Below are 25,858 nucleotides of genomic sequence, written 5' to 3' on the forward strand. Positions count from 1 at the left end.
GGATTACAGGTATGAGCCACCACTCCTGGCCCAATCTTGTTCTTTTTATAGAGTGTTTTAAGTATTCTAGAATCTTTCCATTTCCATATACATTTTAGCATTTTATTTCCAAATTCTCAAAAACAAATATGCTGGGATTTTGTTGTGGCGTATTAAATCTATAGATCACTTTGGGGAGAATTGATATATTAACATTGAATTTTTCAACTTATGATCATATATTATCTCTTTAGTTATTCTTTAATTTCTTTCAGCAATATTTGTAGTATTCAGGAAAATATTTCTGTAAATTTATTTCTAAAAATTTTATGATTTTGATGTTATAATTGATTTTTTATCTTATTTTTCAGTTTTTTACTGCTAGTAGTGAGAAACATAATTTATCTGTCTATATTGAGCTTATGTTCTGTGAGCTTGCTGAATTTAGTTTTCAGCTTTTATACTTATTTTGAAGATTCCTTAAGATTTTCACATAAATACTCATGTTAACTGCGGAAAAATGCAATTTAATTTTTTTCCTTTCTAATACTTTTGATTTCATTGTTTTGCCTTATTGACCTATCTAAATCCTCCAATTCAATGTTAAATACAGGTGGTGAGAGTGGATATACCAAGCTTAATCCCTATCTAAAAGAAAGCATTAAATATTTTGCCTTCAATTATAAGCTCATATGTAGATTTTGATTTTATTAGATTGATGATGTTTTCTATTTTGCTAAGAAATGTTTTATGGCATAAATTGGTGTTGAATTTTGTTAAGTGCCTTTTTCTCTTTACATGTACGTAAGTGATTATATGCTATTTTTCTCCCTTTCTTTTTTTTTTAATGTGTTCAATTGCATGACTGATTTTCAAAAATTAAATAAGCCTTACATTCCTGGAATAATTAGACTTGATCGTGATCTGTTAATCTTTTTATACATTTCTAGATTTTATTTGCTAATATTTTGTTAAATATTTTTCATCTACGTTCATGAGGGATACTAATCTGAATTTTTTCTTCTCTTGTAACATTTTTGTCAAGTTTTGAAATCATGGTTTTGTGGCCAAATAAAGCAGGACAGTGTTCTTTCCTCTTTTCTGAAACAGTTTCTTTCAAATTAACACATTCTTAAATGTTTCTAGAATCGTCTAGTTTAAAAATTCTGCCTGGAGCTTTCTTTATGGAAGATATTTGATTACATATGTATATGTAAGATATCTATATATATAAATCTATTCTCTCATACATATAAAATATATATAAGATATATATACATAGAGAAAAATTCTTCCTTAGTTTTTATAATATGTGGTTTTGAAGGAATTGATATATTTTATCCATTATTGAATTTATTGACATAAAGTTTGTGCAATATTCTCATTGTCGGTTTAATATCTGTATCATTTATACTTATATTCTGTCTTTCAGTTCTGATATTGGTAATTTGTATTTCTTATTTTCTTCATCAATTTTTATTACCTATTTGTTAACTTCTGGGTTTTTGTCATTGACTTCTTCTCTTATTTTTGTTATTTTCTTCATTCCACTTGCTATGTATTTAATTTGCTCTTTTTTTTTGACAGCTTCTAAAGGTGAAATTTAGATGATAGATTCTTAGATTATTTAAGCCTATAAATTCATTTTTTAGCACTGGCTTTAGTTGTGTCCCATACATTTTGGTATGTTGTTTTTTTAAATTATTCATTTCAAAATATTTCAGTTTTGGGGGGTTTTTACCCATGGATTATTTAGAAGAATATTGTTTAACTTTAAAAGATAGCTGTGGAGATGGAGTGTTTATAGATATTTCATCTTATTGTTTTTTAAATGTCTTTTATTATGGCCATGATATATGCTCTGTAAGATGTTAGTCTTTTGAAATATTTGAGGCTTATTTCAAGGACCAGTATGTGTCTTGGTTAGTGAGCTCTGTGCATATGAATAAAGCATATCTCTTCTACAGTTTTTGTATGTAATGAGTATGTGATATTTTGACAGAAAAATTAGATGACTTCCATATTTTCCTTACTTCAAAGACAGCTAAATTGCTTGAGACAAGCAATTCTGAGGGAGAAGTTTTAAGTTAGAATGGAGTATGCCTCCTAAAATAGAGTCTTAAAGAATGATTCAAAGACTTCAAGAAATGTCATAAAGATATCAGAGTCAAGAACAGCATCGGGTTATAATAAAAAGAGTCAATTTCCACAAGCCAAACTAAAACTACTGGATTTTAGTTTTGTGCCCTTAAGCAAGTCAAGTAACCTCTCCAAACTTTGATCTACTGAAGATAATGACACTTCCCTCCATGGCTAAGCATTCTAACTATTCTTAGAATCAAGCCACAGAATATATATGAACATGTTTTGAAAGCTAAGTCAAATGAAAATGCAGGTGGTGATATTATTATACCATCACATAGCATAAATCTATAGCTAATTTTAGTAAAATCTAAGAGTGAAACCAATTTTAGATGATCTATCAAGTGGTTTTAACATTGCTAAAATTCATAAGTCAACCTCTTGTTCTTCACAGAGGTCTTAGAAAACCACATTAGAAATCAGTCTGAAATTGCCACTAATTACTAAACCCAGTGTTTTGCTTTTAAGGATGTTCTTTTGGCATTAGAGAGAATTTATGGACAGATCAAATGTAATAAAACTGAGCAAAATGAGTTAGCAACACCTAAAGATATATATAAGGAATACTTTGTGAACAAACTTTTGTTTAGACACTCAAGTTGCGGCACTCTTTAGACTTCATAAATTAGACTTGTGGACATCTAATCAATGTACCAACTTCCCAGCAATATTCCTAGTTTCTTGTTATACATATATTTAATGTAATTTTAGCAAAGGATGTATTTTTGGCCAAAATACTTCATTTTGTAGGCAACTCTTAGAGAAATACAAAAAAATTTTTTTAGTTTGAACCTTACTCTTTCATAATGTGTGATAATTTTTACATCTTAGGAGGGTAATAGATTTGTATTAAGGACAATATAACTTGTTTCCTCTTCCACCCTACTAAGATTTAGGTCAAGTTCTGTTCATAGCTGAGCAGGTTGGTGATAGTTCATGACAGGTTTTGATAAATTTATTACCTTTTTCCAATGAAAAGTCATTAAACAGCTATTAACTATCAGATACCCTGGTACATTGCTTTGGGAAAATTGAGGCAAAAATGAGGGATTATATTGCCTCATGTTAGATCCTATAATACACGTCATACAGTATAGTAAGGGTGTTTGTATGCATTGGAGAAGGTATCTGTGATGATCAAATGAGCCTGTGACACAGATGGAGGAGTGCATTAGCTCCTGTCTGGGAATTAAAAACACTTTTAACTACATGTAACACTATAGATTTTTATTGTCCTCACGAACTTTCAAAATTAGTGTGAAATTTACTATACCTTAAAAAATAGACTAATGCAACTGAGCAGCTTGCATTAGTCTAAATGAACCCCAAAGAGCATCTGTGTCACTGTGGTGATTTCTTGGCTGACCTGCAGTCAGTAAACGAGTAGGGGTAGAGGAAGGGTCTGCTCAGATGGGAATCGTATTATTTAATAATAATGTTAACATTTTTAGTACTTCTGATGTTGTGGGCACTTCTCTAATTATTTCTTGTTTAATCATTATAGCAATATGAGGAAGTTGGTACCATTATCTTATTTGTTAAATGAGGAAACTGAGAAACAGAGAGATTAAATAGTTTGCTCAAAGTGTGCCGTGGGGACATGGCACAGCCGTGATCTAAAGTAGCCAATCTGACTTAAGTCTCTCCTCTATACCTTCCCCCACCCACAGGGGGTGATAGAGCTCAGGTGGGCACCAAATGACACACATGACTCCGTCCCATCAAGGATGGAAATGCTCCGTGATTTAATTGATGTTATCCCGCTTGAACAGTATGATGTAGTATGGTTTGGTAACCATACAGAAATTATTCAAATCAGCCGGGCGCGGTGGCTCACGCCAGTAATCCCAACACTTTGGGAGGCCGAGGCAGGTGGACCACGAAGTCAGGAGATCGAGACCATCCTCGCTAACACAGTGAAACACCGTCTCTACTAAAAATACAAAAATATTAGCCGGGCGTGGTAGCGGGCACCTGTAGTCCCAGCTACTCCGGAGGCTGAGGCAGGAGAATGGCATGAACCTGGGAGGCGGAGCTTGCAGTGAGCTGAGATTGCGCCACTGCACTCCAAGCTAGGTGACAGAGCGAGACTCTGTCTCAAAAAAAAAAAAAAAAAAAGAAAAAGAAAGGAAAGAAATTATTCAAATCCTAACTGTATGTTTGAGTAAGTCTCGAGTAAGTCGCTTAGAAGCTCTGAGTCTAGCTTTTTCTTCTTTTTTTCCCTTCTGTCTTTAAAATGAGAATAATATTTTACCTTGCGGGGTTGTTTTCAAGATACAGATTAATCCAAATAAGAGACAGAATAGACCTTAGGAGACACAGAGGAGCAGGTAATTTGTTTAAATAGGAATATGGGCTCCTTGCCTTGGTATAGGACACTCGGGTGGTAATGTGTCAAACGTGGTGGGACAGATGATGTGAGAAACATTTCAGCTAATGGAAGCTTTTGCTCTAGAATAGCAGTGGTCCTCAATGGCCTTCCTTTATACAGCTTAACTCTCCATCAATAATTCTAACAAATGTCAAAATTGCTCACAGGATTTATCTTCAGAAATCTCTTTTAATCTCAAACAGTTTCCAATTCCGGAAAATTACAGACATTGAGTGTAGAGAATCAAGGTAAAAGTCAAATTATTTAAGGACAGAGTTAGATTGCCCTATCAAAGAGTGTTGGGCACAGTGGGAAGGTGCCAAACCCTGGGATGTGATTGCTGTAGAGGAAACGCAGCACAGCACAGAGGAAAGAATAGTGAAGTTGGGGTAGGAGGCCTGCGTTTTTGTTCCAGCTCTGCTGTATGAACTAAGGCAAGTGTTTTGACCTTCCTAGCTTTCCTTTTCATGCTGTGTACAATTTGAGGATCAGTGCTGTTCAAACTGCACTCCCCAACCTCAACGACTCTGTGGAGGGTTTCTGTAGGCCCAATTTTTGTGGAAGCAGTGAAGTGGGACTCTAACCCTGCTGCCTTAATTCAGCTAAAGGAGCTCTGCTTTTTCAATCATATTGAGTTTCAACATCTGATTTTGTTGGAAAAAAAAGTGGGAGGGAGCTTATTTTTGAGGATAAAAATCAAAACAAAATAATACCTTATAACAAAAAAACTCATCTTTGAAATGTTACAATTCTAAGTTGCTTATCTGTAAGCCAGGGTACCTGTACTTTGCTCTCTGTGCACGTGATTAGGAAGATGTTGCAAAGATTGAAAAAGCAATGGTGCTTATCATCATGTAGCTGGGAACGGGGTCGGGCCACGCCAAGATAGTAAACAGGCAAAGCTTATTCAAGGCTCCTCAGTATCTCATTTCTGGAATACTCTCTTACCTGACCCCTTTGAAGGTGGACTCTTCCCATTCTCAGACTTTAATTTTTTTTAAATTGTTGTGAGTGCATAGTAGATGTATATATTTATGGGGTACCTGAGATATTTTAATACAGACATGCAATGTGTAATAATCACAGTGAATAGGGTATCTATCCCCTCAAGTATTTATCCTTAGTATTACAAACAATCCAGTTATACTCATTTAGTATTTTAAAATGTACAATTAAACTTTTACTGACTATAGTCTGGGCACAGTGGCTTACGCCTGTAATCCCAGCACTTTGGGAGGCCGAGGAGGGCGGATCACGAGGTCAGGAGATTGAGACCATCCTGGCTAACATGGTGAAACCCTGTCTCTACTAAAAATACAAAAAATTAGTTGGCATGGTGGCAGGCACCTGTAGTCTCAGCTATTTGGGAGGCTGAGGCAGGAGAATGGTGTGAACCTGGGAGGTGGAGCTTGCAGTGAGCCGAGATCCCGCCACAGCACTCCAGCCTGGGCGACAGAGTGACTCCATCTCAAACAAACAAACAAACAAAAAAACCAAACTTTACTGACTATAGTCACCCTAGTGTGCTATCAAATATTAGATTGTATTCATTATTTCTATTTTTTATACCCATTAACCATCTCCATCTTCCTTCTACCTCCCCGTTACCCTTCCCAGCCTCCGGTAACCATCCTTCTACTTTCTATCTCCATGAGTTCAGTTGCTTTGATTTCCAGATCCCACAAATAAGTGAGAACATGCAATGTTTGTCTTTCTGCGCCTGGATTATTTCACTTAACATAACTCCAGTTGCATCTATGTTGTTGCAAATGACAGGATCTCATTATTCTTTTTATGGCTGAATAGTACTTTATTATGTATATGTACCACATTTATTTATCCATTAATCTGTTGATGGACACTTAGGTTGCTTCCAAATCTTGGCTATTGTGAACAGTACTTCAACAGGCATGGGATTGCAGATATCTCTTTGATATAAGGATTTCTTTTCTTTTGAGTATATATCCAACAGTAGGATTGCGGGATCATATGGTAGCTCTATTTTTAGTTTTTTGAGGAACCTTCAAACTGTTCTCCATAGTGGCTGTAGTAATTTACATTCCCACCAATAGTATACAAGGGCTTCCTTTTCTCAACATCCTCACCAGCATTTGTTATTGCCTGTCTTTGCGATAAAAGCCATTTTAACTGGAGTGAGATATTTCGTTGTAGTTTTGAGTTGTTTCTCTCTGATAATCAATGATATTGAACACCTTTTCATATGCCCATTTTCTGTTTATATATATTCTTTTGATAAATGTCTATTCAAGTGTTTTGCCCATTTTTAAATTGGATTATTAGATTTTCTTCCTGTAGAGTTGTTTGGGCTCCTTATATATTCCGGTTATTAATCCCTTGTCGGATGGATAGTTTGCAAATATTTTCTCTCATTCTCTGGGTTGTCTCTTCACTTTGTTGATTGTTTCCTTTGCTGTGCATAAGCTTTTTAACTTGATGTGACTCCATTTGTCCGTGTTTGCTTTGGTCACCTGTGTTTCTGTGACTCAGGCTTCTTAATGTTCTCTCTACTCTCCCTCCAAGTCCTGAGGGATATCCTGATAAACCATTTATACCAAAGTACAATGTGCCTGATAAGCCTTAAAACCTAGGGGCCCAGTGGCGAGACTTGCATTTCAACAAAGACCAAAATTTTAAATAAAAGAAATAAAGCTCTAATAATAAAAACTAGTATAGATTATTCTTGAGTAGGGGAGTTCTTCAAACATACTACATAGGTCACCACCTGTTTCCCTAAGATTGGTCCTCCTGGGCATAGTAGTATAGCATAGTGTTTATAAGAAAGGACTCTAAAACCAGTCACGTTGGTTGCAATGCTGGCTGCATCACTTCCAAGCTATGTGGCTTTGGACTAGATACTCAGGCTCTTGTATTCTTCATCTGTAAAATGGGAATTCATAACAGTATCTACCACAAGTTTACCATCAAACATTAATGTAATCTATAAAAAGCACTCAAGACAGTGCCTGGCATATAATAGACATTAAAAATGGAAAAACATGTGTAAGAGCTGTTTGGTAAACAGCTTAGAAGAATAATTAAGGACTAAATATCATGGTTCAAACTATATAGACTGTAAGGACTATAATGAAAAGAAAAGATGACAAGTTAAATAACTTTTGTGGAAAACATGAGTCTCGATTTCTCATTTGAATGATTTGGAACAGATTAGGTGGAGGACATTCTAGACAGAGTGAAGAACAAGAATAAAACAATGGAAGAATACATGTGTGCATCCACGGTACCATGAAGTGGCCTAGAGCAGAAGGTATACAATCATTCATGGGGAGAAGGAGGAGAAGAAAATGATAGTTAAGGGAAATTAGATGGGATATTTAAGGGAAATTAAATCAATGGGAAGGTTCGAAATGGTGGAGGATATTACTTTAGGGGGCCAGTAAACTACTGTAGTATTCTATGTCTAAAATAAGGAGAATGTAAATTATTATAGTGAAATAATTTTAGAGTTAGGCCATTTGGGCAACTACTTCAGCATCTCTGAGGCTCAGCATTCCTGATCATAAACTGAAATACTATCCTTACAAGATTACCATGAAGATTATTTGAGATAAGCCACACAAAAGGACTTTGTAGATCCTAGGTGCTATGGAAATATTAGTACTCAGTGCCATTGTTTACTCTTAAACAAAAGTAGCAGCAATGGGAATGAATAAAGAATGTATGTGGGTTGTAGTTGGGTGAAGAAATTCACAAAATAACTGATTAGCTAGAATTAAAGAGTATGCTTGAGTCATTTGACTTTCATTCTTGGGGGAAAGGGGTCTTTCTGTTTATTTTTAAACAATAGTATATTAGCTTAGGATAAACCTTTTAATCACTTTCTGATTTGATCATTTTTGTTGAAATATTTTAATATTTATTGGTTTATTGCTTTTGCCTTAAAGCAAGGCAAAAAACTAACAGTTCCTCCAAACATTATTTAATGTGTTACTGTGTTCCAGCAATTCTCATTGTCACAGTCATCCCTGTGACCATCAGTCATATTATATATACATCCTTTTACTCCTTCATGTGGAAAGGATATATAAAACAGGTATAAATCTTCATTGACCTGATAAAGGCATTCTAGAGGATGCTTTTTAAAATTTAATCTTTAATATCAACCTATTTGTTCATCATCTGCCTTGTCCCAACTTGTTCCACCTCGACCTGCTCCCCCTTATCAATCCTGGTGGCTCCTCACACGCTATTGGTGTATCTGGCTTGCCCTTCCATCTCCAGCTACTCTGGTTTTCTTCTTTGCTGTGTTTGGAGGAGCCTGCTTATAAAGTTACTTGGTCAGTGTGCTGCTCAATGCTGTTTTGCACAGGGGCCCTCTTGCTCAGTTGCACCTTTTCTGCACTTTGTTAGGGTTGCTTCCTTCTCTGTTGCAGTGATTCTGCCATCCTACCTGATGGGAAGCTTCTTTGAGTCAGCTACTTTTCAAATCACCAAGAATTTACTGTTGAACAGATATGTGGTGAACCATATTTATGTGTCACCCTTTTATGTATTTTGAAAGAATTTCTTTTAAATCAGCAATTATAGGGCATTTGCTGATGAGGTGCTGTTGTATTGAAAAGCAGAAGCTTTCTTGCTATGTTCTTGTGGGAAAATAATTCTAATCCTAACACAGTCCAGGACACATAACACAACTTAATGCAAATGAAGGAGCAGTTAAGAGTAAGGTTATTCTATTAGTCTAGGATTAAGCAAATAACAGTAAAGAGAAAGTCAAAAAGTCAAGTGATTCAATAGCAAAGACATGGAATCAACCCAAATGCCCATCAAAAATAGATTGGATAAAGAAAATGTGGTACATATACACTATGGAATACTATGAAGCCATAAAAAGGAATGACATCATGTTCTTTGCAGGGACATGGATGAAGGTGGAAGCCATTATCCTTAGCAAACTAACATAGGAACAGAAAACCAAACACTGCATCTTCTCACTCATAAGTGGGAGCTATACAATGAGGACACATGGACTCAGGGAGGGGAACAACACACACTGGAACCTGTTGCAGGGTGGGTTGGGGGGAGGTAGAGCATTAGGAAAAGTAGCTAAATGCGTGCTAGGCTTAATACCTAGGTAATGGGTTGACAGGTGTAGCAAACCAGCATGGCACACATTTATCTATGTAACAAACCTGCACATCCTGCCCATGTAACCCAGAATTAAAAATAACAAGAAAAGCCAGGTAATAAGCATATTTCTATACCAAAGACAGGAATACAGATCAGAATAAGGGCCAGTGAGACAAGCGTGAGTCCTGAGGCCAGGACTTGGGGAGGTGAACTCCTTGGGCTGTACCATAAGAGGTCCTGTCCCTTTGTCTTCTTTGTCTGTCTTGAAAGTTAACCTCTAAATATCCAGCTCACCTGGGTATTTAGTACTTTACTGCCTTTAATAAGGAACATAAAATACTTTACTGCATTTAGCAAGGAACATAAAATTGTTTGTTGATCTGAAAATGCTTTAACTTAATTCTGGTAATGATTTAGCAATAAATTTTTGACTGTTTAAAAGTTCATTATCTTCTTTAGCTCACTAGGGTATCTAGCTTTTAGAGTCATATTAAATAGTTCTCTTAAAAATGAATATGTTAACATATCTGCAAAACATATTTCCCATTAAACACTAATATTAGTTTCAGAGTTTACACACTTTCTGTTCAAATCTGGGGTTCAGAGTCAAGGCTGCGTTTCATGTTAATCGCATGACCTTAAGCAGGTTTTCAGAAACCAAACCTTCAGTCACTTTATCTGGAAATTAAAAATACTTATTTTATACAATTATTGTGAGAATGAAATGAGATAAACTTTAGGAAATTGCATACACAGTGCTTGGTACATAGTAAATAATAATTGAATGTTATTACTAAGGCTTCCCATAACAGCATAGTCTATTGTTTTAATCTCTCTCAAAGACTTTCTTTCCAAAGTCTTAAATCTTATCCCTAACGTTCATTACTGAAGACGATGTGTGGTTATGTAACTAAAGTTAAAATATCTGGAGAGTAAGTTGGAGCTTTGGAATTCAAGTAGTTGAGATGATGTTATCTTAGCGTTCACCCTCCAGCTACCTCTCATCCACTTTGAGTTTTTCCTTTAAAAAAATGAACCTCAGAGAGAGGAGTAGGTATGTCGGTTTGTATGGGCTGGGTGTAAGGGTTTGTGTCAGTTACCACTGGTAACATTCACTTTACATACAAATGATTGTTTCATAGACTCCAGGACTAGGACCAAACTACCTTTTTGCTTCATTTAGCTGTGCAGTTTTTGGCTGTATCTCTTTATCTCTTTGAATCTCTTATCTCCTCATATAATAGGCATAATAATGCCTTCTTGAAAGAGTTTCTGTGAGGATTACGGAGATAATTTAAGTTTCTGAGACATAACAGGTGATCATTAAATGTCATCTTCCTTTCCTATCTCAGTCACTTGTCTGAAGGAAGTTCCACAGCCAGTATTTTGGACTCACCAACTCTTTCCCTAAGGCATCTATGGTTTTATGATGGGATTGTATCACACACACATACAGTAGGAGCTCAGTAACTAGGGAGGTGAGATTTCAATAATAGGAAATTGTTGCTGAACCATAGAGAAAAAAGGTATCTTCCCTTTCACTTCTGACTGCTTCTTTAGAATGTTTTTGTTCTTCCTCTTTCATTCTCCAACCTAGCAGAATTCTTAGGTTGCCCCCCACTATATCATAATTTTCACATCAGATACCACCTGATTAGTCTTCTGTAATTGCTTCTTGAACTTTTTCACTACTCTTCTCAGCACTAGTAATAACTAGTATTTACTGGGCTTTGCTATCTTCTAGACATTGCTCCAAAAATTTACATGTATTAACTTATTTAAACCTTACAACTATCCTATGAGGAGATGCTATTTCTGTCCCAATATAATTAATGTGCAAGATAAAGCAGTAGGAAAGTAATTTCCTTCTTCTTCTTTTTTTTTTTTTTTTTTTTTTTTGAGATGGAGTCTCGCTTTGTCACCAGGCTGGAGTGCAGTGGTATGATCTCGGCTCACTGCAACTTCTGCCTGCCGGGTTCAAGTGATTCTCCTGCCTCAGCCACCTGAGTAGCTGGGACTACAGGCATGCACCACCACACCTGGCTAATTTTTGTATTTTTAGTAGAGATAGGGTTTCACCATCTTGGCCAGGATGGTCTCGAATTCCTGACCTCATGATCTGTCTGCCTTGGCCTCCCAAGGAAGTAACTTTCTTATGACCACACAGCTAGTGTATCAGAGTTGGGATTCCATTGCAGGTAATCTGGATCAAGGGACTGTGCTGAAAGCCAATAACCATTAGTGCCTACTCCTCAAATGGCACTTCTTAAATTTCAAAACTGTCTACTTTCTGATTGTATTTTGTCAATCCTCTGCTCCCCATCAGAGGCATCCTTCTCTGGACAAAGTGGATGCTTCTCCATCTTTGCATACGACATGAATGTCTCAGATGCTTCCCTTCTGTTCACACTGCTTCTCCTTCTCTGGATTGTGTAAGGCCCAGTGCAGCCAGTTTAGGCTTACTGGAACCTATATTGTTTATGTATTAGTTCATGGGTTTATTACTTTCATTCATTTATATAATCACCTATCTGACAAACAATATGAGTCTATTATGTATCAAGGACTAAAAAAATTTAAAGTTAAATAGAATATGGCTCCTGCTCTTCAAGAGTTTATAGTCAGATAGGAGAGGAAGACATACAGATAAAATATTTCACATAAATAATTATGGTATTTTGAGAGTACATTGCAGGAGCACAGAGGAGGAAGTGCTGTATGCTGAGGAGGTAAAATGAGCTGTTGTTGATCCTTGGCTGGATCTCAAATGTATAGATATTCTATAGATATTTATGAAAGAGACATGTGAATAGAGAAGGGAAGGGGAAAGGAATTGGAGGAAGAAGGAACAGCATGGAAAAAGGCCCTTTAGTGAGGTAAAAATATGGTAATCAGGGAACTGCTACTACTTTACCATGAGTGAGGCAGATGTGCTTATGGGAGTGACAGAAAATAAGACTGTGAAAATAGTGTCTCAAGAAGGAAGACATATATTTTTAATTGTATTAATTTTAGAAGTTTAGGATTTGAAAAAAGAGTCAAATTATCATTAGGAAGACCATGTAGGATACAATTGTCATAGTCCAGATGGGAAATGACAGTATTCCTTACTAAGGCATTACTATGTCACCTCAGGTATGAACATGGGATGGATGACACATGATCTAGAATGACTCCTGGGTATATGTTGTGGGCAAGTGGATGATTATGATGACATTCAGGAAAATTGCTAGGTTCTGGATAGAATTTAATTTGGGGCAACTAGGTGGAGATACTAAGTGGCTGAAATGTGTGCCAATTCTTCGATAAAGAGTGGCTAGGAGAGAGATGAGCTCAGTTTGAGTGGTTGCTGAAATTGTTTTGGAGTTTAAACATAATTTTTACAGGTAGTGAGGGCTGGATAATGAATGATATTCTGGCTAGAGAGGACATAAAAGTTACTGAGGCATGAAAGCATGTGGAGCCCTTAGTGAATAACAGGTTGTTTTCTGTGGTTGGAATACGAGCAAGTGAGTTTGTGTGTGCAACTGTGGACACCTGTTCCTGAGTTTGCATTTGGTGGGCTTCATTTCACATTGAACTTTCCTGCTCAAACTTTTTCTAACAATTATTGCCTAGGACAGTAGCTTTGAACCAGTAATGCCAGTCAGGAAATTTAGATTTAAAAACATCAGAGGCATTAACAGAATTGCTACTTTGATTTAAACAAAAAGAAGCATCTAAGTTTGGAAGACCAAGGATTTTGGATTGAGTGATTGGTAGAAAATTTTATTTGACCAAAATTGGTTTAAAAATAATTTATCTACCTGATTGCAGCTTAACTTTCCAAAGCCTTTTCTTCACAAGGAGATGTCACACAAGAGTATAAAAAATGCTTTTTAAATGAACTCAAAAGTAAATTTCTTGACATTTTTATTAGTAGAAAATAGGTCCTGGTTTGTGTTTGTGAATGAATGCCAAATTGTTGCAGAGCAGAAGAGTTATACGCTGATAGTATTTGAAACCCAGAAAGACTTGGACTTCTTTAGAGTTCATCTCTTTCACTCCATCTTTTCTCTTCCTATTCTATGCTCCCCTTGTCTCTTGTGGAGCTTGGCTCCTGGCCAGAGCATGTATTCTCAAATCCCCTGCAGAGCCTGATTGAAGTGAAATTGGCAGATTTCCAAGTGGAGAGAGCTGATAAAAGAGCAGATTTCTGAGACAATCTGTAGTTTATGATGTGTTCTTTAATGAATTAAATAGATTATCTACCCAAACACATACTGGAATACCAACAAAGCCTTTTGACTGTTACTATTATTCTGGGTTACATTTCACTGATAAAATATTAAGTTCAATTCAACAAAACTTTGAGTTCCTACTAATATAAGGCCCTGTGCTGGCAAACCAGCAAAATTAAATGTAAACTTTATTTTCTTTTTCTTCACGTAATTCAAGAAACTAGTCATCATAGAGATTATTTATTTATGTGGTCAGAAAAAGATTATTTGAATGAATAAAAACAGGTTATATATATAGATAATATTAATTTGTGAATTTTGAATATCTGGGATATAAGGGGAATATACATAGATTTAAATTCTTACGTTTGTGTAAGTAAACATGATATTAGGAAAGAAAGTAAAGTAGAAATGACTTTATGAAGTCAATATGGCTGTATAAATTGCCTGTCATATTACTCAATGTTTCTAAATAATCATAATTGCCTTTTATTACTATTTCGGTTGTGTCCACCCATAAATGATTTATCAAAAAACATTATAAACATAGTTATTGGTAGTGATTTGCTTTAAGTAATTATTTTAAAAGTAAATTTACATCGAAATTCGTATATTCTCCTACTTCCTCTGCAATTTTTCACACATTGTGTATTATGAATACCTTTGAAACGTGTTGGAAATGGAATAAATCTAGAATTGAATTCTGATATTTATTTTAACATTCATTTCTTTTTAGACACTACATGGAGTTATGTGGAAATGAGAGAGATTCATGAAACCCCTCCTCCAGGAAAGAATGTCTTTCATAGATGGAGCTTTGCTTCTGGATTGCACAGGACAGAGACAATGTGGCAGAGCCATGCCTGCCCTTCCTGCTCTTTCTAGTGATTCACAGAACATCTGAACAGTGATGCTTGCCTTGGATTTTCAGATTTTCATCCTGATACTTGTTTTCTTTTCTGGGGCAGAAAAGCTTGCACTAATTGCTCTCCATGGTGTCTAATTTTTTCAAGAGCTTGATTTTACCTTACATTCATAAGCTTTGCAAAGGAATGTTTACAAAGAAATTGGGAAATACAAACAAAAACGAAGAGTATCGTCAGCAGAAAAAGGATCAAGAGTTCCCCACTGCTGGCCAGACCAAATCCCCCAAATTTTCTTATACCTTTAAAAGCACTGTAAAGAAGATTGCAAAGTGTTCATCCACTCACAACTTATCCACTGAGGAAGAGGAGGCTAGTAAAGAGTTTTCCCTCTCACCAACATTCAGTTACCGAGTAGCTATTGCCAATGGCCTACAAAAGAATACTAAAGTAACCAACAGTGATAATGAGGATTTGCTTCAAGAGCTCTCTTCAATTGAGAGTTCCTACTCAGAATCATTAAATGAACTAAGGAGTAGCACAGAAAACCAGGCACAATCAACACACACAATGCCAGTTAGACGCAACAGAAAGAGTTCAAGCAGCCTTGCACCCTCTGAGGGCAGCTCTGACGGGGAGCGTACTCTACATGGCTTAAAACTGGGAGCTTTACGAAAACTGAGAAAATGGAAAAAGAGTCAAGAGTGTGTCTCCTCAGACTCAGAGTTAAGCACCATGAAAAAATCTTGGGGAATAAGAAGCAAGTCTTTGGACCGAACTGTCCGAAACCCAAAGACAAATGCCCTGGAGCCAGGGTTCAGTTCTTCTGGCTGCATTAGCCAAACACATGATGTCATGGAAATGATCTTTAAGGAACTTCAGGGAATAAGTCAGATTGAAACAGAACTTTCTGAACTACGAGGGCATGTCAATGCTCTCAAGCACTCCATCGATGAGATCTCCAGCAGTGTGGAGGTTGTACAAAGTGAAATTGAGCAGCTACGTACAGGGTTTGTCCAGTCTCGGAGGGAAACTAGAGACATCCATGATTATATTAAGCACTTAGGTCATATGGGTAGCAAGGCAAGCCTGAGATTTTTAAACGTGCCTGAAGAAAGATTTGAATATGTTGAAAGTGTGGTTTACCAAATTCTAATAGATAAAATGGGTTTTTCAGATGCACCAAATGCTATTAAAATTGAATTTGCTCAGAGGATAGGACACCAGAGGGACTGCCCAAATGCAAAGCCTCGACCCATACTTGTGTACTTTGAAACCCCTCAGCAAAGGGATTCTGTCTTAAAAAAATCATATAAACTCAAAGGAACAGGCATTGGTATCTCAACAGATATTCTAACTCATGACATCAGAGAAAGAAAAGAGAAAGGGATACCATCCTCCCAGACATACGAGAGCATGGATATAAAGTTGTCTACTCCAGAGCCAAAAATCAAGAAGAACAATTGGCAGTCACCTGATGACAGTGATGAAGATCTTGAATCTGACCTCAATAGAAATAGTTACGCTGTGCTTTCCAAGTCAGAGCTTCTAACAAAGGGAAGTATTTCCAAGCCAAGCTCAAAATCACACAGTGCTAGATCCAAGAATAAAACTGCTAATAGCAGCAGAATTTCAAATAAATCAGATTATGATAAAATCTCCTCGCAGTTGCCAGAATCAGATATCTTGGAAAAGCAAACCACAACCCATTATGCAGATGCAACACCTCTCTGGCACTCACAGAGTGATTTTTTCACTGCTAAACTTAGTCGTTCTGAATCAGATTTTTCCAAATTGTGTCAGTCTTACTCAGAGGATTTTTCAGAAAATCAGTTTTTCACTAGAACTAATGGAAGCTCTCTCCTGTCATCTTCGGACCGGGAGCTATGGCAGAGGAAACAGGAAGGAACAGCGACCCTGTATGAGAGTCCCAAGGACCAGCATTTGAATGGAAGTGTTCAGGGTATCCAAGGGCAGACTGAAATTGAAAACACAGAAACTGTGGATAGTGGAATGAGTAATGGCATGGTGTGTGCATCTGGAGACCAGAGTCATTACGGTGATTCTCAGCTCTCTTTACATGAGGATCTTTCTCCATGGAAGGAATGGAATCAAGGAGAGCAAGGAGCTGATTTAGGCTTGGATTCATCCACCCAGGAAGGTTTTGATTATGAAACAAACAGTCTTTCTGACCAACAGCTTGGTGTTTACAGTAAAGACCTAGAATACTTGGGAAAGTGCCACAGTGATCTTCAAGATGACTCAGAGAGCTATGACTTAACTCAAGATGACAATTCTTCTCCATGCCCTGGCTTGGATAATGAACCACAAGGCCAGTGGGTTGGCCAGTATGATTCTTATCAGGGAGCTAATTCTAATGAGCTATACCAAAATCAAAACCAGTTGTCCATGATGTATCAAAGTCAAAGTGAATTGCAAAGTGATGACTCTGAGGATGCCCCACCCAAATCATGGCATAGTCGATTAAGCATTGACCTTTCTGATAAGACTTTCAGCTTCCCAAAATTTGGATCTACACTGCAGAGGGCTAAATCAGCCTTGGAAGTAGTATGGAACAAAAGCACACAGAGTCTGAGTGGGTATGAGGACAGTGGCTCTTCATTAATGGGGAGATTTCGGACATTATCTCAATCAACTGCAAATGAGTCAAGTACCACACTTGACTCTGAGGTCTACACGGAGCCCTATTACTATAAAGCAGAGAATGAGGAAGATTATACTGAACCAGTGGCTGATAATGAAACAGATTATGTTGAAGTGATGGAACAAGTCCTTGCTAAACTAGAAAACAGGAGTAGTATTACTGAAACAGATGAACAAATGCAAGCATATGATCACCTTTTGTATGAAACACCTTATGAAACCCCACAAGATGAGGGTTATGATGGTCCAGCAGATGATATGGTTAGTGAAGAGGGATTAGAACCCTTAAATGAAACATCAGCTGAGATGGAAATAAGAGAAGATGAAAACCAAAACATTCCTGAACAGCCAGTGGAGATCACAAAGCCAAAGAGAATTCGTCCTTCTTTCAAAGAAGCAGCTTTAAGGGCCTATAAAAAGCAAATGGCGGAGTTGGAAGAGAAGATCATGGCTGGAGGTATTCATGTTTAAATGTTACATTGTGAGCTAATTGTGTTTTAACATTGGGTAGCACTTCTTTAGAGCATGTTCTGTGTTTACTTGGGTGAAAGAGTTTACTTGCAATGACTTTTCATGCTTACTCTGAGGAGCATTTTGTTTTACTCAGGCAGCTCTCCTAAGAAGCTGGGCTTGATGATTTAAAATCAAAGAATGTGTTAAATGGGTCATATTGGAATGAGCCCAAACTTAACCCAATACATTGTGGATGAGATTTCTCTGCTAAATTTAGGCACAAACCCCATTTTACATCAACTAACTTTGTGGCATCAGTTGTCAAACAAAAGGTGAGTGAAACCAAAGGTTAAGCCAACAGCCTGGCATCTATTTCTTGGTTCCATTAAGTTTACAGGGATGGAGAGAAAGGGGTAATCTTAAAAAAAATGTGAAAAGATGGACTCTGAGACTTAACCACTCATTTTCCTGTCCATTCAACAATTTAGGGGTTGCCCATAGGAAAAGTTGTGTCTGCACAGGACAGTCCCATGGAAGACCACGGACTCCCTTACAACCTACTGGCACAATCAGGGACAGCAATAGAGCCAAGGCCCTAGGTCATGCCTGAGTGGTCACAAGCTATTCTTTGAGAAGAGATCAGTAAGGGGATAGAGTTGAGTGGTTACCTTCTTAAGAATGAAGTCCCTTCTCCACCGTGGAAATGAGAAGAGTACCTTAACTAACAAGTTTAATTGCTTTCTTGTGGGAACAACTTTGGATTATACACTTTTGGAAAGTGATAATTGCATGTAAATGTAAGAGTTTGTTTACTTTCTATTTCTCAACCCAACTTCCCCCGCACTTATTCCAATCCCTTACCATTTATTTGAGTTGCATGCTAATTACTTACATTTTTGGGATAGTCTGTTACTATCTCAGTTTAAACGAATTGCATATTATTATTATGTTCCCTGATCATGGGATTGTCATCATTAACTAAGCTATTACTCTACATAATACTTCATAAAGGTATATATGACCAAGTGTTACTTGCTATTATCAAATAACATAATAATATCTGCAGCCAGTAGCTGGTTATGGCTTCTCTGTCTTGACCAAAGCTGTGATCAAACTCCTCTAAATGAGCCATTTTGTGGTTGATGTGAGTAGATTATTGAATAATCAGAAATCTTTACTGCTAAACTATCTGAATTTCTAAGACAACTGAAGTAACTAGGGTTTGCCACTCTAAAAATATGTCTTGATAAAACAACACAGTTTATGTGATTTATTTAGGAATGATATAAGTCAAAGGGATCTTGAATGCACTGGCTGTTGTGACATTTTGTGTTTTTGTTTTTTTTGCAGGGATGGGTAGTTCTCAACTATATTTAAAACTGATTTAAGAGTGAAAAGCAGTCAATGTTATGCAAATGTAATGCATATGGTAATAATATCTATCTTATATTGGAGTGATTTTTGAGAGTCAGATGTCCTTGTTACTGAAATTCAGTTGCTATTTCTTGGGATACAGGCCAGCAGTTTGACACTGTATTTTATTTGCTGTTGATTCAGAGTTTACTCAAAGGCAAATGAAGACATAAGAAGTGCATGAGCGTGTGTGTGTGTGTGTGTGTGTGTGTGTGTGTGTGGTTTGTGTATATCTGTTGTGACATAATAGAGAAATGTTTTAATGCCAATTGGTTAATGTAGTTGCTTGAAATGTTAGGCAATATCATAAATAGGACAAGATGATACATTTCAGAAAAATGGATCTTCTTCAACTTCTAAAAATTCCAAATTAGCAAGCCTCTGCAAAGCAGATTTTTACTGATGGTGACCCTTCAACCAGCTAACAAACTTAGTCATCCAGTGAGTGGCACTTAACCTTGGAATACACACATGCTCTTGGTTATCTATAGCCACCTGGTTAAGAATAAAACCACAGATAAAACAATCCTGTGCCATTTACCTAACATATGAGGCCTGGCTATAGAGGACTCAGACCCCTCCATCCTCTTGGAGCTTGGCTTCTTATTATCCTGTGAGCCAACTTTGAATGGAATCTGTTGGATATCATCTGTCCTAGAGGAAATCAGCACACACATCTTTAAGATGGTCTCTGGTTGCTGAAAGGTACCAGATTGACTACCCGGGAAGCTGCGGTAGCCTAGATTTTAAAGGCTATCTCTGCTCCCCTTGGCAGCAGTCAGGCAGTTTTCCCCATCCTGTGCCACCCATATGCCTCTGAAGGAAGGACAGCCAACGAAGGACATTTTCCAGGCCCCTTTCCTGCTCAGAGCATCCCAAAGAGGTGCCAATTGTCATGATGGTTTCTGTTCCCAGGCCATCTGCTTACTGGGCTTTGGGCAGATGCCAACATATTTTTTCTCTCCATGGCTATGTAGTTATCATGAGGTAGCAGTGCTGTCTTTTCTCCATAAGTAACCTTAGCCAGATTGGAGTGCAGAGCTCTTGCTGTCAGACTGTAGGATGCTGTCTCCCTGACATAGCTTTATGGAATTATAAGCTCACACGTTTGAATTATTTATTTCAACTGTTGTCTTCAGGATCCAGAGGACCAGAAAACTCCAATGTTTATAGATGTGGATATTTGATGATGTTTCAGAGAACCTTCACCTTGAACAGCATTCCAGTAGGAAGAGACCTTAGAGTGTGTGTAGCCAGAAGCTTCCCCATGAGGTCAAATTCATCCATTGTTGCTGGCCCCTGCCGAGTTGGCACCATTTGTGCAGCTGTCTTGATTCCTACACCACGATGGTGACTCTCTGATCCCCCACCTTCAGCCTTGCACCACCTATCAACCGGAATTAACTATTTACTGTCTCCTCAAAATTCCCATGTACTTGCCTCTTATCACACTGACTCTCATATTTATGTGCATTTCTCATTTTCTATTCCAGAATAGTCTAGAGGCAAATTGTCTTTTTTTTAATCCTTTAACTTGTACTGTGCCTAGACTAGTGTTTTATGCCCATATGGCATTGAGTTAATATGTGTTGGATAAATGCCTGAATCAAGAGAGGTGGGATACTAAATTAAAAAAAAAAACTTTAAAGTCAAATCCAAATTCAAACTGTGGCTTTTAATTGCTAAGACTATGACTTTATCTCCTGAGAGCTCAGAAGAATAGACAGAAAAGCTTATTACTCAGAATTACTATATATTAGGCACTTTCCAGGCTGTTTACCTGTTTTTCATTCTTTTACTTCTTATAACACCACTATTAATTTTATTTTATTATTATCCCATTTTACAGGTGAGGAAGCAGATGCTGAAAACTTACCTAGCTTAATGTCATTCAGCTAATAAGTGGTGGATCCAGAATTACATGGATTGTTACTTTGGCTATTTAGAGCAGCAGTATGCTTATTCACTTCAAAGGTTGTTTTTATTCAAGTTTTAAGTTGGAAAAACTGATAAAAGATGAAGAACAGAGTCAGCCACTAGGTTTAGTTCAACTCAGAGATAGTCACAAGAAACCAGTATGAATATGAAAGGCACTAAATTTCTGGGACTCTCAGGTTTTGATGTGAAATAGTTCATTCTTATTGTTTCTACTTCAAATCCTTGGTTCATTTTATAAATCAAGATTTGTAGAGTGCAATAAATACTGTACTATAACAGCTGCTTGAAGGATGTTGTATTTGCAGTCTGATACACTTTACCTGAAATCAGAACCTAACGTCGGTTTGAAGTATTAATAATTTTCCTAGCACAAGAACAAAAATCTTGTTCTGAAAGAGACTGTGTTATTGGAAATTAGCATACTTCCTAGTTTTTACATCATGTATATATTTTGTTTTCTGAATGGTTATAAAACTGTCAGAATATTTTGACTTCCAACTAAGGATATAAAACTGAAGGTATTAAAATTTCCTAAGGTATATACTTTGTTAGACTAGTGGTTCCTAATCTGGCTGGTTGTTAGAACCATCTGGAAAGCTTTTGTAGTAGTTGTTCCTGGGATGTTGTTTTAAAATGACCAATTATTAGCATATTTTCACAGATTATTGTGGCTTGGTAGTCCTACAATGGGGCCAGGCATATGCATTTAAATTACATGAGTTATTGATGTAATATATGCCCTTTAATAAAACAACAGCAACAACCACACACACAATTAAAAACATAATAAAACAAAATCTAAAATGAAAAGTAAAAAAGCTCATCTGTGGACAGTCCAGATCAGGAGGATGCAGTCTGGCTATTCACATGCTCCCTTGACAGTTCTGAGGAATGTGATCATCAGAGCACATTTGAAGAGCACTACTAAAAGCTATGTAGCAAATATACCTGCTCATACGGCATTCTTAATTTTCCCCTTTTTTAACTTGAAAGAGATAAAATCAGTCTAAGGAAAAATATTAATGATTTTTTTTTTTTTTTTTTTGAGACGAAGTCTCATTCTGTCGCCCAGACTGGAGTGCAGCGGCGTGATCTCGGCTCACTGCAACCTCCTCCTCCTGGGTTCAAGCAATTCTCCTGCCTCAGCCTCCCGAGTAGCTGAGATTACACGCATGCACCACCACGCCCACCTAATTTTTTTTTTGTATTTTTTTTATTAGAGATGGAGTTTCACTATATTAGTCAGGCCGGTCTCGAACTCCTGACCTCATGATCTGCCAGCCTTGGCCTCCCAAAGTGTTGGGATTACAGGCATGAACCACCGCACCTGGCCGATTTTTCTTAACTTAAAAACAAAAGATGTTTTATCAAACTTTCAGAGTTAAGTAGATTATTACGTTTTGTGAAAAGGCTTTAGTAATATCTACATATGAAAATAGAAGAGCAATAGATGTATTCCTTAAAAGGTATGTATGAATTTAAAATTTTAGAAATCATCTGTATCAAAAGTCCTAGGGGATTTTCCTGTAGAAAGCATTTAGTGCATAATTTTGCCTACAAATAAATTCCTATCATTCCGCATTTTATCTGACTACTTGGGCCTTTTTTTTTTTTTGGGTAAATCTTCCTTCAAGCATAGCAATACTGGTAATAGTAGAAGGCAACTTATTTGCAAAATGTTCCATAAAAATGCAGTGTATAACAATAACCTTTTGTCTAGTATTTTTTGCTTCTAATACACTAGAATTATCTATAATGTAAAGTGATTGTCTTGTTTTTTTAATTGACATTTTTACTTGACAGTAACATTTTTAATTGACAGTAACAATTGTGTATATTTATGGGGTAAAATGTAATGTTTTGAGTTACATATACATTGTAGAAAGATTCAAAGAAGCTAATTAACATATCCACCACCTTAGGAACATATCATTTTTTTTAGTGAGAATGTGACAAATCTATTCTTTCAGTAATTTTGAAATATACGATGTTATTATTGACTGTGGTCACCATACCATGCAGTAGATCACTAACATTTATTCCTCCAGTCTAGCTCAAACTTTTTACCCTCTGATTAACATCTCCCCTTTTCCCACCTCATTCTCTACCCCAACCCTTAGCCTCAGGTAATCACCTTTCTAAAATCTGTTTCTCTGAGATTGACTCTGTTAGATTCCACATATAATTGAGATCATACCGTACTTTTCTTCCTGTGCCTGACTTATTTCACTTAGCATAATGTCCTTCAGTTACATCCGTATTGTCACAATTACAGATTCCTTTCTTTTTAAAGACCACGTAGTGTTCCGTTGTGTGTACATCTACTTTTTTATCCATTCATCCACTGGTAGACACTTAGGTTGCCTTCATATCTTGGCTATTGTGAATATTGCTGAAGTAAACATAGAAGTGCAGCTATCTCTTTGAAATATCAGTCTCGATTCCTTTGGATATACAGCCCTGAGATGCGTGATGACATTTCAGTTGATGATGGACTGCATATATGACAGTCTGTATACATGATGGTGATCCCAAAAGATTATAATACTGTATTTTTACTGTACCTTTTCTATCTTTGAATATGTTTAGAAACACAAACCTTTACCAGTGTGTTACAATTGTCTACAGTAATCACTATAGTAACATGCTCTATATGTTAAATTGTAAAAGTTTATTTATCTAAACATATCTAGCAGCAATAAGCTATACCATATAGCTTAGGTGTATAGTAGGTGATACCATTTACGTTTGCGTAAGGTACAGTCTGTGATGGTCAAGCAATGACAAAATCACCTAATGACTCATTTCTCAGAACATATCCTTGTTGTTAAGCAATACATGACTGAATATGAAGAAGTGGGATTGGTAGATCATATTTTCTAGTAATTATATTTTTAGTTTTTGAGGAACCTCCGTAGTATTTTCTGAAATGGCTGTGCTAATATACATTCTTACTAGCGATGTACAAGAATTTCCTTTTCTCTACATTCTCACCAACACTTGTTATTATTCATCTTTTCGATCGTCATTGAAACAGGTGTGAGGTGATATCACACTGTGGTTTTTTTGCTGTTTCTTTTTTTAAGCAACAGGGTCTTTGTCACCCAGGCTGGAGTACCTTGATGATCATGGCTCACTGCAGCCTCAAACTTCAGGGATCAAGTGATTCTCGTGCCTCAGCTTCCAGAGTAGCTGGGATTACAAGAAAAAGCCACCCCAGCCCAGCCTCTTTGTGGTTTTAGTTTGCATTTCCCTGAGATACTGAGCATTGTTTGATATATCTTCCATTTACATCTATCCTTTTGATAAACGTCTGCTCAGATTCTTTGCCTATTTTAAAACCAGGTTACTTATTTTGTTGCTATTGACTTGTTTGGGTTCCTTATATATTTTGGACATTAGCCCCTTATCAAATATATGGTTTGCAAATGGTATTTTCTTCCAATTCATGGATCATCTCATCTTTCTGTAGATTGTTTCCTTGGCTATGCAGACGCTTTTTACTTCGATGTAATTCCATTTGCCTATTTTGCTTTTGCTGTCTGTGCTTTTGGAGTCAAAGGAGACCTGTGAGGAGTGAAGTGGCCAAGGGCCCCTAGAAGCAGTAGAGAACCAGCTAGGGACATTACTTCTTACTAGAGATAAAGCCTAAAAGGTCCAACAGTAAAATTCATCTAGGAGGCAAGACTAGAACCCAAGGAATACATGTGTTTGTAAATTGGTTCAGAGGGGAGAAAGAGAATGTGTATAAGGAGATTAGTCCCAAGTGGAGCCAAAGTGTTTAAGTGTATTCTGGTGTGAGATGGAACTAAGAGAAAGGGAAAGAAACCAATAGGTATGCTATTCTATCAGACTCCGTTCTAGGCATTTTAATTTCATACTTGTCACCATAGCTTTGGGAAGAAGGTACTGTTAGCCTCATCTTACAAGTGAGGTGACTGAGTCTCAGAGGAGCAAAACAAGGAAGGCCCAACATCATATAGTGAATTAAGGGTGTTGGTTGACTCCTATTGTGCCTTGCCCAGAATCCAAAGTCTGATACTCTTTCCCTGACATCCTGTTGCCACTGCAGGCCAGTCTTGTCATGAAAGATTATGGCTTATGTTTTTAAGCATCTGTGTAAGTTGTACATTTAAAGTCAGCCAATTTTGTGTTAGCAAATGTAGTTACATACTGAGCTTTCCTAATAAAAGGTGAGTGATAATAGTTTGTGCTAAGAGGTAGTATCATATTTTTAGGAAGTTTTGTAAGTCTGGGAAGGTGATGCTAGTCACTTGGGGTGAAGAAGTTAAGTGCCAATAAGATTAGTTTTTGAGAATTAAAAAATTTTATAGAAGGTAAGGAATTCAAAAGGATATACAAAGACCCATGAACAGGAACAACAAAAATGTTGCAGAGTTCATAAACACAGTTAAGTTATATTGTAACTATTAAATGGCTCCCAAACTATAAGACTGGAATACCTGCCTTTGTAGGGAAGCTAAAGGCATGGTGCATTTTTTGAGGAAAATATTAACTGACAATGAAAGATGGCAATTTCCAGGTTGTACTAGGAATGTTGTTGCAAAGTGTACAATGCAAAATACCATATCTCAGAGATTCAAGAAATGATGTTATGTCAGAACCTCAGATGAATAGTTTTTTTTGCTCGTTTCTGCTCATGTCATCATTCATGTTATTTCTTCAAGCTCAAACAGAGACATATT

The 25,858-nt window shown here is 36.8% G+C and overlaps 1 protein-coding gene across 1 annotated transcript in view; it reads left to right on the top strand.

Moving 5' to 3' along the window:
* UNC13C (unc-13 homolog C) overlaps positions 1 to 25,858 on the top strand; it is a 662,499-nt gene that overhangs the window by 19,678 nt on the left and 616,963 nt on the right. Inside the window, exon 2 of the mRNA XM_063652632.1 lies at positions 14,558 to 17,805. Within this exon, the coding sequence (XP_063508702.1) occupies positions 14,814 to 17,805 (2,992 nt within the window). The 5' untranslated portion in view covers positions 14,558 to 14,813. The remainder of the gene's footprint in view (positions 1 to 14,557; positions 17,806 to 25,858) is intronic.

Source organism: Pongo pygmaeus, chromosome 16 (genome assembly GCF_028885625.2).
Source record: "Pongo pygmaeus isolate AG05252 chromosome 16, NHGRI_mPonPyg2-v2.0_pri, whole genome shotgun sequence".
In the NCBI taxonomy this organism is placed as follows: Eukaryota; Metazoa; Chordata; class Mammalia; order Primates; family Hominidae; genus Pongo; species Pongo pygmaeus.